At 33.8% G+C, this 13,438-nt stretch overlaps 2 protein-coding genes across 3 annotated transcripts; both read left to right on the top strand.

Annotated features, from left to right (window-relative positions):
- Nucleotides 1-104: 104 nt before the first annotated feature.
- On the top strand, nucleotides 105-3,938 carry LOC106640490 (putative ATP-dependent RNA helicase DDX43). Of its 2 annotated transcripts, XM_089598287.1 has the most exons (11): nucleotides 105-268; nucleotides 546-849; nucleotides 1,089-1,325; nucleotides 1,401-1,613; nucleotides 1,683-1,809; nucleotides 1,900-2,065; nucleotides 2,167-2,409; nucleotides 2,487-2,634; nucleotides 2,756-2,997; nucleotides 3,080-3,242; nucleotides 3,441-3,938. In XM_089598287.1, exons 2-11 carry the CDS (start codon nucleotides 547-549, stop codon nucleotides 3,591-3,593), a joined length of 1,995 nt encoding a protein of 664 aa, XP_089454413.1. In that variant the 5' UTR covers nucleotides 105-268; nucleotide 546; the 3' UTR covers nucleotides 3,594-3,938. The 2 variants fall into 2 exon arrangements, with proteins under 2 accessions (XP_089454413.1, XP_014210039.2); XM_014354553.3 differs by lacking the exon at nucleotides 105-268 and having other exon boundaries at nucleotides 823-853.
- A 5,928-nt stretch (nucleotides 3,939-9,866) lies between these two features.
- On the top strand, nucleotides 9,867-12,779 carry LOC149375569 (uncharacterized). Its single transcript, XM_089598766.1, has 4 exons — nucleotides 9,867-10,975; nucleotides 11,632-12,024; nucleotides 12,422-12,686; nucleotides 12,767-12,779. Exons 1-4 carry the CDS (start codon nucleotides 10,954-10,956, stop codon nucleotides 12,777-12,779), a joined length of 693 nt encoding a protein of 230 aa, XP_089454892.1. The 5' UTR covers nucleotides 9,867-10,953.
- Nucleotides 12,780-13,438: the final 659 nt, after the last annotated feature.

Below are 13,438 nucleotides of genomic sequence, written 5' to 3'. Positions count from 1 at the left end.
CCCCCCCTCCTTTACTTAATAGTGTCCAAACTCCATGCAGGTCCTCCGCAGGACCTCCCACACTCTTCGTCGATTTTCCGCTGTTCTGTTCTGCTATATGAATACATGCCGTGGGTCTTCCAACTGCACTTGTATAGTTGATCAAGTTTATCTTTGTCATTTAATTGACGTACCTGTTAATTTTTTAAATTGCTTTCCTCTCAATAGTTTCATAATTACTAGAGAAATTTTTTAAACAGAGTAATTTATTTACTGCAATAATAAACACGTAAGTAATAAACATAACATCTATGAATCAGTGAGTTGTTATTGGATAGTGTGTGACTGCAAACTATGGCGAGATGTTTTTACATTTTTGTTTAATAACTTTAGCTTGATACATGATTTTCTGTTAATCATAATGCCATGTTGAAGTAAATGTTTTTACATTTTACCATAGAATATATAGAATATGTCTATGATTTAACTAAATATAGCTTCCTAACCCTCTTGCATCATCATGTGTGTGTGTGTGTGTGTAATAAATTTAATTTCTCTTTCCTAAGGATGGAGGAAAATTGGGATGATCAAGAATCTGCACAACAGCTTCCTTCAACAAATCATTACGGGGCTGGATCGAGGGAAAACTTTAGACAGTATAACCCTAATCATCAATTTAATCATAGTTCAATTAAGAATGAAAAAAGTAGAAACATGCACCAAGGTGCTCGCAAAAACTACAGGGACACAAACACATCAAGTAAAGAACAAACGACTTTTTATGTCGGAACTTCCAAATTAGGTAAATTGATTGGAAAAGGAGGAAGTCAAATAAGGGAACTGCAACAGCAGAGTGGAACAAAAATTTATGTGGGTAGCTAAATACTTTTTCCATGTTTACCATCATTTGTCAATTTTTTTTTTGTCAAGCATGCCGGTTATATAAGAATAATTGAAATTTTATTTTCACTCTTAATATTCCAATATCTTATGTAACAGTTTTTCAATTATGTTAATAGTAAAAACTGTACTTTTGAAAATTTGGTGCTCAATACAAATTTTGTTTCATATGTCACACATAAAAGTTGACTACGTTTGTATAATTTCAGATTAATAAGGAGTGTATTAAAGGAAACAATACTCTCATTACTGTTATTGGTTCTAAAGATGCACAAGAGCAGTTGAAATCTATGATTGAAAGCTTATTGAACAGCAAAGTGATGGAACCACATGAATGTGAAACTCAGAATGACGATTGCAGTAATCCTGATTATAATGAATGTGATGATTCAAACAGTATTAACACTATTACTGATATCGATTGGACTGTAGCAGCCAAAGAATGTGTAAGATATAAAATATTATGTACAGAAGCATTATAAGAGAATAAAAATTGCGTGACGTGGAATTTCATTTTTCAGGAAGAGTATCAGCAAAAACAGTGGGCTACTTATCCTGACGTTAAAAAAAATTTCTATATAGAAGATCCTGAAGTAGCTAACATGACAAAAGAGGAAGTGGAAAAAATTAGGCTGGAAAATAATGACATCAATGTTGCGCACACCTTTGAAACAGACACGATAACGGACCATCACATTCCCAATCCTGTACAAACATTTGAACAAGCTTTTAAAGTAAGCCCTTTTTCAATTAATACATGGCGTTTTTTAACTATTATAATTAAGCATTTGTTTAAATAACAGCACTATCCAGATATACTAGTGGAAATAGAAAAACAAGGCTTTGAAAAACCAAGTCCCATTCAATGTCAAGCATGGCCAATACTCCTAAGCGGCAAAGACATGATAGGTATTGCTCAAACTGGCACAGGTAGGTAGTATTTTTTATTTTTTAATACTAATTATTGTGACAAATTATACTTGATATATTTTCCCATCATGTAACCTTACGTTGTTTTAGGAAAAACCCTTGCATTTCTTTTGCCTGCTTTATTACATATTGATAATCAAGAAATTCCTAGAAGTAAGAGATCTGGCCCTACAGTGCTTGTGATGGCACCTACACGAGAATTGGCTTTGCAAATTCACAAAGAAGTGAAAAAGTACGACTATCACGGCATCAGGGCGTAAGTATACATAGGATTTTTGGCAAAATGAAAGCACGATTTATTTTAAATATACAATGACCAATAAAAAATTGTATGCAATTCTCGAAATTTATTTTTAGAGTGTGCGTGTATGGCGGAGGTAATAGATCAGAACAAGTTAAAATGCTTTCAGAGGGAGTAGAAATCGTAATCGCCACACCGGGAAGACTTAATGATCTTGTGCAAACAGATTACTTGGATGTTAAAGGTGTATCTTATTTAGTTTTGGATGAAGCTGATCGTATGCTGGATATGGGCTTTGAGCCCCAAATTAGAAAAACCTTGCTGGACGTGAGACCCGATCGTCAATCTATTATGACAAGGTAAATTTATTTTTCAACAGATAAGTATACTTTCACTACGATGTGAGACTGATAACTTTTATACTAAAAAAAAATAGCGCTACTTGGCCTCCTGGTGTAAGACGACTTGCTACATCTTATATGAAGAATCCAATCACAGTTTGCGTTGGATCAATGGACTTGAAGGCTGTGCATTCAGTTACACAAAAGGTATACATTGTGAACGAAGACGAAAAAATAGATCTGGTACGATTATCATTATTATTATTGTTGTTGTTGTTGTTGTTGTTGTTGTTGTTGTTATTGTTGTTGTTGTTACTATAATACAATAATGAATTTATCATTGGTTTTTTAAATTTTGATTTAGTTAAAGGAATTCTTCCAAAATATGACCCTAGAGGACAAAGTAATTGTATTTTTTGGAAAAAAAGCCAAAGTTGACGATTTGGGAAGTGATTTAGCTCTACATGGTGTGAGATGCCAAAGTATTCATGGAGATCGTGAACAATGCGACAGAGAACAAGCTTTGGCGGATATTAAAAGTGGTGACGTTCGTATACTTCTTTCTACTGATGTAGCAAGCAGAGGAATCGATATAGAAGATATAACGTAATATTTATTTTTATTTCTCATTATTTTTACTCTCATGTTAATTTTTACTTACATTATAATATTGGTACTGCATTTTCAGTCATGTTTTTAATTACGACTTTCCTCGAGATATCGAAGAATACGTACATAGAGTAGGAAGAACTGGTAGAGCTGGTCGTACTGGTGAAAGTATTTCTTTATTCACGCGCAGGGACTGGGCCTTAGCCAAAGAGCTAATAAAAATTCTAGAAGAAGCAGAACAGGTAAAATTTAATATCAAGTATCTTTCATTATTATATAAATAATGTCCAAGTATCCCTACTAAACATTAGTAGAATCGATGATTAAGTAAAAAAAATAACAATTTTTATCTATTCATTTTAAGAGTGCAATTAAATCTTTAGTATGTTACAAGTTTTTAATGTTATTCCAAAAAATATTTAAATGTCAACTGTCGACAGGAGATACCACAAGAACTGTACAGTATGGCTGATCGTCATGATGAGATGCAGAAAAGAAAATCTGAGGAACGAGATGGAAGAAGATATGGAAGTAGCGGAGGTGGAAATAGAGGAAGAAGAGATGGTAGTGATCGTTTTGGAGGAAGATGGTAGTCATTAAATAGTACTTGTTTCAAAAATACTTAGTATTTTTACGAATTAACAGATTTTTTTATAAAACTTTTTAACTGATCGATTTGTTGAAATTGTTGATGCAAAATTATGAATGTGTTTACAGCATGATCATCATGCTACTGTGGAATAATATTTTTTATATTTAAAAAAATTTTTAATTTAAGGAATATTACCTATAATGAATTATGTACACTCTATTTTTTTTATATGATTTACTTATTTTTTACTGGTTATTAATAACTTTGTTGCAATTGCTATCCAAAGAAAAAACTGTTAGCAAAACTGTGATAAAATGTAAAAGTTTGTAAATTTAATTACAGTAGTTCCCTGTCAAAGTAAATGTACAAACTATTGTAATTTTTTCGCAAAAGAAATAAATCCGTTTGAAAAAGTGTTGAGAGAATCATTCATGTACTATTAAAATATATGAAATATTATTTTTTCATAAGTTACTTGATAATAAAACGTGTCCAATGATAAAAATACTGATGCAAATCGAGTATTATGAATAGTTCACTTCATGATACATGTAATTGTTGATAAAAACTGCTATTACACTACATGATTTTTTTTTTAATGATCAAAATACTATTTTGAAAAGACTTAAGTAATTTTTACGAAACGTAATTATACTGCGGCTCATAATCTCAAATAAATAATGCTGCATAAAGGCATAGCAGCACTTAACATGAACGTACGTAACATCTGCATATTTATCTTATGGCGTCCATAAAAATTTCATATCCACAAATACATACTTATTGAGTACCTCATTTTTTGCAAAATAGGTCTGGTAAATTCTCGATACTTAATATACGTAATACATCTATGTGTCAATTATGTCAAATTAACACATGATGTGAGTAGAAGTAAAACAACGATGCCATAGCCATACTTATAAAAACGAATAGAATTAATTTTATTTTCAATTCATGAGACTAAAACGATAATTTACATATTAGTTACAAACCAGCAGAATATCAACACCTAAAAACGCTGGCTGCCGGTATTTGTTGTTATTGTAGTGTGCAAATTTGCAAAAGCAATTTGATCTTACAAAAATGAACCCATGGTAAATTTTGAAGCATAAAATAACTTTAAATCATGCCGCAAATAGCCAATCCGTACGCAATATGTGTTTTGTATCCCGTGGTCGGGATTGCGGCTGGTTTATAATCGATTACATGGCTCTACTGTGAGTTGTAAAGATTAGTTTGATCAGCGCCATCTAGCGGTTTTCATTTTTTCGCCAAAAGTGGCCTCTAAAATTCTGAAACCGAGCACAAGGGCGTAGAGCCATTTAATCAACTATAAACCAGCCGCAACGTATTTGGTAGCTATAAAATCATAAAATAACTATACACCTGTTGTTGGCGGCAAGTAACAAACTATCTTAAACTCGAAAATTTATCTTTTAAAGTATAAACACATGATAGATCGATTTTTTAGTAAAAAATACATTGTTAACTTGCCGCCAAAAACAGGTGTATAGTTATTTTTTGATTTTATAGCTACAAAATAAGTTGCGGCTGGTTTATAAATGATTAAATGGCTCTACGCCCTTGTGCTCGGTTTCAGAATTTTAGAGGCCACTTTTGGCGAAAAAATGAAAACCGCTAGATGGCGCTGATCAAACTAATCATTACAACTTACAAAGAAGCTATACAATAAACCAGCCGCAACTAATTTGATGTATAGAAAATAATAAGTTCACAATTTCTGCGTTATTTGCGGCAAGTTTATAAATTACTTTCTACCTAAAAATCGATCTCCAAAATCATAAATATTCTACTTATCTTATATGGCTTATAAAATCGACTATATTTACAAAACTACAATATTTTAGACCTTTTACCTTTAATTTTTTAAGCATTGACAACGTTTAAGTAGAATAATAAAAATAAAGATATTTTCAATATTTCTTGCTATTGACGGACTATTGTATACTCGATTGTATAATATCGATGTACAAAAAACATTAAAAATTAAATATGCACCAAGTACCTTTTCAACCAACAATCACAGATACTTAGCAACAACTTTTTCAATAAATGGAGAAAATATAAAAATAGATATCTCTGACATGATACTTTATTAGTATGTCAAATATATTAGTATGTCAAACTAACTACTTTATTTTGATACACGTGTAATATTAGCAAATAATCCACGTTTGTTTAGTATATGCTGCTTCGGCAATCTATTAACAGATAAACTTATTGTCTACGTTTACTGCAATTCTCTAAACAGCTAAATAACAAATACAGTCGTGTTAAAACAACAACAAAAAGTTGACATTGTTTGACTTCTTTTAAGCTAACGATCTTCTGTAGGATTACCTAATTTTGCAGTTAAATAATATATCGTTTGTTAATAAAATACCAAGATACTGATAAGGTTTAAGTTGAATAAAATTCAAACACACATGCAAAAAAGGGAGAAATAAAGCATACAAGAAAGTAAAGCAATTTGTCATGTTCTAGCTAATTTATATTGATTAACATAGCTAAATGTTGCTATGTACATATAATATAAGTTAACTGTTTCTTCGAACTATAAAGTGGAAAGGCTATGCTTCCATGAGTTAATGTTAAAAGGTCTAAAATATTGTAGTTTTGTAAATATGGTCGATTTTATATAAATAAAAGATAGATTGAAAGCTTGCCGCAAACAGCACAAAAAATGTCAACTTATTATTTTCTATTTTACAAATTAGTTGCGGCTGGTTTATTATATGGCTCTGTTGTAAGTTGTAATAATTATTTTGATCAGCGCCATCTAGCGGTCTTCATTTTTTCGCCAAAAGTGGCCTCTAAAATTCTGAAACCGAGCATAAGGGCGTAGAGCCATTTAGTCAATTATAAACCAGCCGCAACTTATCTTGTAGCTATAAATTAAAAAAATAACTATACACCTGTTGGCGGCAAGTTAACAATCTATTTTTTATTAAAAAATTGATCTTCTATGTATTTATACTTTAAAAGATGAATTTTCGAGTTTAGGATAAATTGTAACTTGCCGCCAAAAACAGGTATATAGTTATTTTTTTATTTTATAGCTACAAGATGAGTTGCGGCTGGTTTTTAATTGACTAAATGGCTCTACGCGCTAAAGCTCGGTTTGAAAAGTTTAGGGCCACTTTTTAGTTCAAAAATCCGCAACGCTAGATGGCGCTGATCCAAATAACTATTACTACTTACAGTGAAGACACTTTGTCAACTATAAACTAGCCGCAACTGATCTTACAGATAGACAATAAAAAGATGACGTATTCTGTGCTATCTGCGGCAAGTTTACAATTTACCTTTGAGCCAAAAATCGACATGTAAAAGTATAAATATTCTACTTATCTTATTTGGCCTATAAAGTCGACCACATGAAAAAAATTACAATACCTTAAGCTTTTTACCATTAACTTATGGAAGCACGGCCCTTTAACGTTATAGTTTAAACAAACAGTTTACTTATATGATACGTATTGTGTTACAGAAATCTTGAATAACAATCAAATAAATACATGAATTTATTAGTCTAAAAGAGATGACAGAAGAAAAAAGGCTTAAAAAAGATGTTTAGTGACACGAAGAGTCTCCTCAGAATGGAGCATTGGATCCCACTAAATCAGAGGTGTTTAAGATATAAAGAAAGTGAAAATTCATAATTTTATGTTAAGGGCTTGTGTTTATTTGAAAAATAAAGAAAATTTGTTAATAAAATATAAAGCTTTATTTGTTTAACATTTAACAAATAATTAATGACGATTGTACAAGCAGCTCTTAAATCTTATTGTAAGTCTGCAGAAGCTGATCCTACCAATCCTACCTTGATTAAATTTTTAATGGAAATGACCTTGTATGTACACTGTTGAATGATTTTAAATATTAAAAGTCAACAAGTTCTTTTATATAATCAACTCATTTTGATTAATCCTCAAAAATAATGCAATGGTCTATGTTGGATTAAAAAACTTTCAATGTTATATATGTTACAGTGCAATGTATCACACATTCATGTTGTGAGGCTTTAATATTACAATGATAAAGTTTATAACACACAAGTTAAAAGTCTCAACTAGCATCATAAATAGAAGAATATTAGAGAAATTTGTGAACTAATAAGATTTACCTACGAGCAAAGTGAAACATAAATCTTGATAATAAGTTTGAATAAAGCAATTGTTTAAGTTTTATAACTTTTAATCATAACAGTTAATACTGTAAATATGCATTTGCTCCTTTAAAATTTGGTTTTTCCTTGTTTCAATAAAAATTTGTGTCACAGAAATCTTGAATTACGATCAAATATATGCATAAATTAATCAGTCGAAGAGAGACAACTGAAGAAAAAAGGCATAAAAAAGAAGCACAGTCACAGGAAGAGTCTCTTAAGAATGGAGCATTGGATCTTACTAAATAAAAAATACATTTATTACAGATAAGTAAATTTTAAGTCTTATAAATAAACAAAGAACCCAACATTCTCTGATTATGTGAGATCCAATGCTCCATTCTTAAGAGACTCTTAGTGTGACTGAAACTCTTTCTTAGGCCTTTTTTCTTATGTCATCTCTCTTGGACTGATAAATTCACGTATTTATTTGATTGTTATTGAGGATTTCAGTGACACAATACATATCATATAAACTATAAAGTCAAAGGGCTGTACTGCCTTTGCTTCCATGAGTCAATGGCGAAAGGTCTTAGGTATTGTAAGTTTGTGAATATGGTTGATTTATAAGCCACATAAGATAAGTAGAATATTTATACTTTTACATGTCGATTTTTGGCTCAAAGATAAATTGTAAACTTGCCGCAGATAGCAAAAAATACGTCGACTTTTTATTGTCTATCTGTAAGATCAGTTGCGGCTAGTTTATTATAGTTGACTAAGTGTCTTTACTGTAAGTAGTAATAGTTGTTTGTATCAGCGCCATCTAACGTTGCGGATTTTTGAACTAAAAAGTGGCCCTAAACTTTTCAAACCGAGCTTTAGCGCGTAGAGCCATTTAGTCAATTATAAACCAGCCGCAACTTATTTTGTAGCTATAAAATAAAAAATTAACTATACACCTGTTTTTGGCGGCAAGTTACAATTTATCTTAAACTCGAAAATTTATCTTTTAAAGTATAAATACATAAAAGATCATTTTTTTAGAAAAAAATAGATTGTTAACTTGCCGCCAAAAACAGGTGTATAGTTATTTTTTGATTTTATAGCTACAAGATAAGTTGCGGCTGGTTTATAATTGACAAAATGGCTCTACGCCCTTATGCTCGGTTTCAGAATTTTAGAGGCCACTTTTGGCGAAAAAATGAAAACCGCTAGATGGCGCTGATCAAAATAATTATTACAACTTACAATGGAGCTATAAAATAAACCAGCCGCAACTTATTTGATGTATAGAAAATAATAAGTTCACAGTTTCTGCGTTATTTGCGGCAAGTTTACAAATTACTTTCTGCCCAAAAATCGATCTCCAAAATCATAAATATTTATCTTATCTTATATGGCTTATGAAATCGACCATATTTACAAAACTACAATATTTTAGACCTTTTACCTTTAACTTTTTAAGCATTGACAAAATTTAAGTAGAATAATAAAAATAAAGTTTTTTTAATATTTCTTGCTATTGACGGACTATTGTTAACTGCCGGCAGTACCGGTTTCTGTTACCGGCGGATGTCCATACACGCGACAGAACCAGTGTTACTGACAGCAGACACGCCTTGTGGCATTGGGGGGGGGGGGTGGTTTGGTGGCCGACTTTTTGAAAATATCACTAGATTGTGCTGATCTAAATTTATTTTTCTTCTTTATGTGGTATTGCGATTTGCGTCTTTACATTTTACATATGATTTTAATCATTGATTTCACACATACCCTACTGGAGCCGTACCATATAACTTTTCTCAGCTTCGCGGACTTATGTTATAACATAGGCCGATGTACAGAAAAATAGTTATATGGTACGGCCCCAGATGGTGAGATGGCACAGTTTGCGGAATAAGAAGTATAAATTTGTTTGCAAGTTCATTTGAAGTTGCACGGCAGCAAAGAACTATAGGCACGGATTTTCACGGACGTCAATTAAGATGCAAAGAGGAAACAGAACAGAAGAATATACACATACATGGGGTTCCTCTTTTTCTTTCTTTCTCACATTCTTCTGCTTGTGGGATGTGTTTAACCGCGATTGCTGCTAAACCCCCCCTTCCTCTAGCCCTCGTTGCGTGAGTTGCGTCGCAAATTTTCATGCAAGTAGCTCTGTCCCTCTCTCTCTCTTTTAAATGCAATTACATATTGGAAAAAAAGGTATTTCCTTATTTAAACTCAAGAGCATGGATTTTTTTCCGTGACGCATTGTAAACGCGTAAAAGTACAAAAAACTACACCAGTACTGAAATCGAGCCAGAAGGGAAAGCAAACTCTTTTTTCGGAGCAATCGGAGCTTGGTGTGTAGGTCTATATATATGGCGAGACTGCGAGAGAGGACTGAGAGGAGGAGGAGGAGGAGAATGTAAAAAAAGGACAGAATTATGCCGGCAGCAGTGGTGCAGGAGTGCAAAAACGGCTGACGATGATGATCGGCAGCTGTCCCGTCCCGACGCTGCGGCTGCTATGTACTCCTCCCCGACCTCGAGAAAGAGAACATCATCATCGCCCACGCTCTTTCTCTCCCCGCGCGCGCGTCCGCGTCATCGTTTTGTTGTCGTTCTGTCAGAGAGCACATAAACCCACACAGGCATACGCATTACACGCACAAGAGAGAGAAGAAAGAGGAGAGAACCGATCAACCGATAGTGTATATTATTTTATCTTTCTCTGGCTCATTGCTCATTGACCAACACATATGCATATATATATAATAACCGCGATTTGGAGGTTAGGTCGCCGGTGTGTGCGCAAAATCCAAAATGCCCTGCGTCCCGCGCCCCCTGTTATATTATATATTATATGAACTGCTGTTGATACTGCTGCTGTGCGAGTGCGCCATAACCTTAAAAAGCGGCCGTTATTCAGTGCATCGATGTTAGCTGATTTTTTTTTTTAAATAAATATACTGTTACCCGTCCGTATGTGTACGTATTTTGTCGTTTAGGTTATTTTTTTCCATTCTTACGCTTAGTCTCGGGTTCGTTGGTGTTTTTAAATAAATTCGTGAGGAAGAATCATGAGTTTCTTTTTTTTCTTTTTTTTTTTGCTTTCTTTTTGAGTGAAGTTTTTTAAGTGAAAGCGTGAAAGGAAGAAGTCGAGAAGAAAGTGAAAGGACTGAAGAAAAAGTTCAAGCTGCATAGGGGAAGCCGAAGACGAGGATGAACTTGGTGTTTGCGAGACTATGAAGAATGGGACCAACAATGGTAATTTTTGCCTTTTAGTGCCTTGGATTATCGCGTTTGAAACCTATCAATCTACCTGTTCTGGTTTTTCTTCTGTGTCTGTGTGTACGTTCAACTAAAAACTAATATTGTTGAATCAGCTGAAATCATATCATGGGGACAATGATGTTTACTTTCTGATATTTTAAAGTTTATCTTGCCCCTCATGAAATGATGAGCTGGACTAGTTACGTTGGATAATTCTTGGAGTTCAAATGTAGCAGAAGTTGTCTTATATTTCAAAGCAATCACTTATATTTCCATCAATGTTGTTTATTCAAAGAACTTGTTCTTTTTTTTGTCGTAATTAACTAAGATTCTAAAACAAAGTTTCTAGTTATTTTTTAATTAAGCGTTTTAGAAATATATTCAGTAAATATTCTGATGTACTCAGTATATTTTTTTTAAACTAGATGTAATAAACTGATTCTACTCAAAACCTGTATGAACAGAAAACACTCATGAAATTACATAAAACTTTATACAAACTGTTGTTGAAAAACGTTTGTATTGAGTAGGTAGAGCAGGCAACAAGGATTCCTACCTAAAGTAAAGACAAATAGTTGTCAAATATGATATTTTTGTCACAAATTTAAAATTATGTACGATCTAACCTTAAAAATTTGTTTATGATGCAGGCTGTAGCCGAATGAATACGCCATTGGCAGCCACCACCACGCTGGAGGACCCGGGTACTCCGGCCTCCTGGAAAGGGCCACCACCAGGCTCTGAGGCATCCCCCTTCACCCCAAATTCTGTAAACCAAGGTGGAGGTCCTAACTCTGGACCATACAACAATACAGGTGGTCCACCCAGTAATGCTGGGGGTTTTCAAGGTCCTAGCCCGTTTCCTGGTGGAGCAAGTAGTCCTGCTGGAGCGCCACCTTATCAAGGACCTCCACCTGGTTCTGGGACACCCCAGTACACAGCCTCACCGGCACCTAGTGGATCCTCTACCCCAGGGCCAGGACCTCCACCAAATGCAGGTGGCTTCCCTCCTCCACCAAACAGTTCTGGACCACCTTACAATGGTGTGCATATGTTCTATTGATAGTTTTACAGTAATTAAAAGCTTTTAACTGTTGAGGCAAGAATCATGATTTAACTAATGAGCAGATGAGCTTTGATGTACACTACCTCTAATTTTCATTTGGCAACTTTTGTTCTTGAACTCTTTATAACAATATACAATCAAAGTATTCCATAAAGCTGCCTTTTATTGAAAAATATTTGTAGAAATTTTGAAATTGTGATTCATACATTTTATCTAATATGCTGAAGAGTTCAATAAATGAACTTGTTTTCTGCTCATGACAGTTGATACTTTATTCATTATACTTTTACTAGATTATGATTGTGATCATTGAGTGAAATATCAGTCAATACGTCTTGACTTGACTAAATGTTTAAATGTTTTAACGAGCATAGGTCCCAGTCCATTCGGTTCGCCGTCAGGAGGGCCTGGCCAATTCGTCGGCAGGCCCGGCTCGTCAGGACCTCCATTCGTGCCACCAGGCCCGGGTGGAAATCCACACTTTCCCTCACCTGGACAACACTTTGGTGGACCACAACCCTACGGTATGCCCCCCGGCAGTCCTTTTGGCCCAGGCGGTCATCCCATGGCTGGACCCATGGGTCCTGGACATCCGGCGATGATGGGTCCCGGTGGGCCGGTGGACAGGATTGATCAAGGGTAAATGTTTTACTTTTTTAAAAATCTATTTTCATTTGAAGTCATTGTGCAAACAAGAGCCTTAGTGCTCACTTTTCAAGCTGTTTCAGTTAAATCTACTGCTGTAAATTATTTTTTGGAGTCAGGCACAATTTTTATAAATTTATTGATGCCCCATGTATTGTTATAAGCTTAGGATTGACCATTACAAACTATGAGTAACTGGAAAAATTTGCTCATCTTTTGCCACTCAGTGTGCAGGTTGAGATTTCGAATTTTTGAAATTGAAAAATGGCGCTGTTTGGAATTTTGCATGCAGTGAGTAAATTACTTATGCTTGTTGCAGTAATTTTCTCTCAATATTTCTGATGGATCTCATTCATTTTTTAAATCGTGTAGGGTTTAAATATCCAAGTGACCTATGTAAAACTATATATACTGTAAAAATGTAAACTTTCATCAATAAAATTTCAAAAATAAAATATATATGGACGAATACGTTCAATTTGTATCACGTAAAAAATGATGAGAGTTTTAAAAATCATCTAAAAGAGCGCATCCACTTGAATGTTTGTTCATACTATGTAATTTTTAGAAGCTAGATCAATTAGTATTCTTGTCAAAGACTTTCACCAGAGGCATCAGTCAAAACAAAACATCATAAGAGGATCAAAGAACATCGCAAGTTTGTCGAGCGAACTAAAAGAAAACCAATTCTCCATCTCTTTCTCTATTCGCGTTTAAAGTTTTCCCAGCAGCTTGCTTTTCCAAAG

This window comes from Copidosoma floridanum, unplaced genomic scaffold (assembly GCF_036245765.1).
Source record: "Copidosoma floridanum isolate Cflo_tuat_1 unplaced genomic scaffold, Cflo_Japanese_pri ptg000006l, whole genome shotgun sequence".
Classification (NCBI taxonomy): Eukaryota; Metazoa; Arthropoda; class Insecta; order Hymenoptera; family Encyrtidae; genus Copidosoma; species Copidosoma floridanum.
The sequence above is the reverse complement of the archived record's forward strand: the minus strand, read 5'-3'. Positions and strand labels throughout refer to the sequence as shown.

Bases quoted from the DNA above. Each gene is read 5' to 3' on its own strand.
- LOC106640490 (XM_089598287.1), top strand. From the start codon at position 547: ATGGAGGAAAATTGGGATGATCAAGAATCTGCACAACAGCTTCCTTCA. The intron at 1,614-1,682 runs GTAAGCCCTTTT...TTTAAATAACAG, and splicing joins CATTTGAACAAGCTTTTAAA to CACTATCCAGATATACTAGT. The intron at 2,066-2,166 runs GTAAGTATACAT...ATTTATTTTTAG, and splicing joins GACTATCACGGCATCAGGGC to AGTGTGCGTGTATGGCGGAG.
- LOC149375569 (XM_089598766.1), top strand. From the start codon at position 10,954: ATGAAGAATGGGACCAACAATG. The intron at 10,976-11,631 runs GTAATTTTTGCC...TTTATGATGCAG, and splicing joins GAAGAATGGGACCAACAATG to GCTGTAGCCGAATGAATACG. The intron at 12,025-12,421 runs GTGTGCATATGT...TAACGAGCATAG, and splicing joins TTCTGGACCACCTTACAATG to GTCCCAGTCCATTCGGTTCG.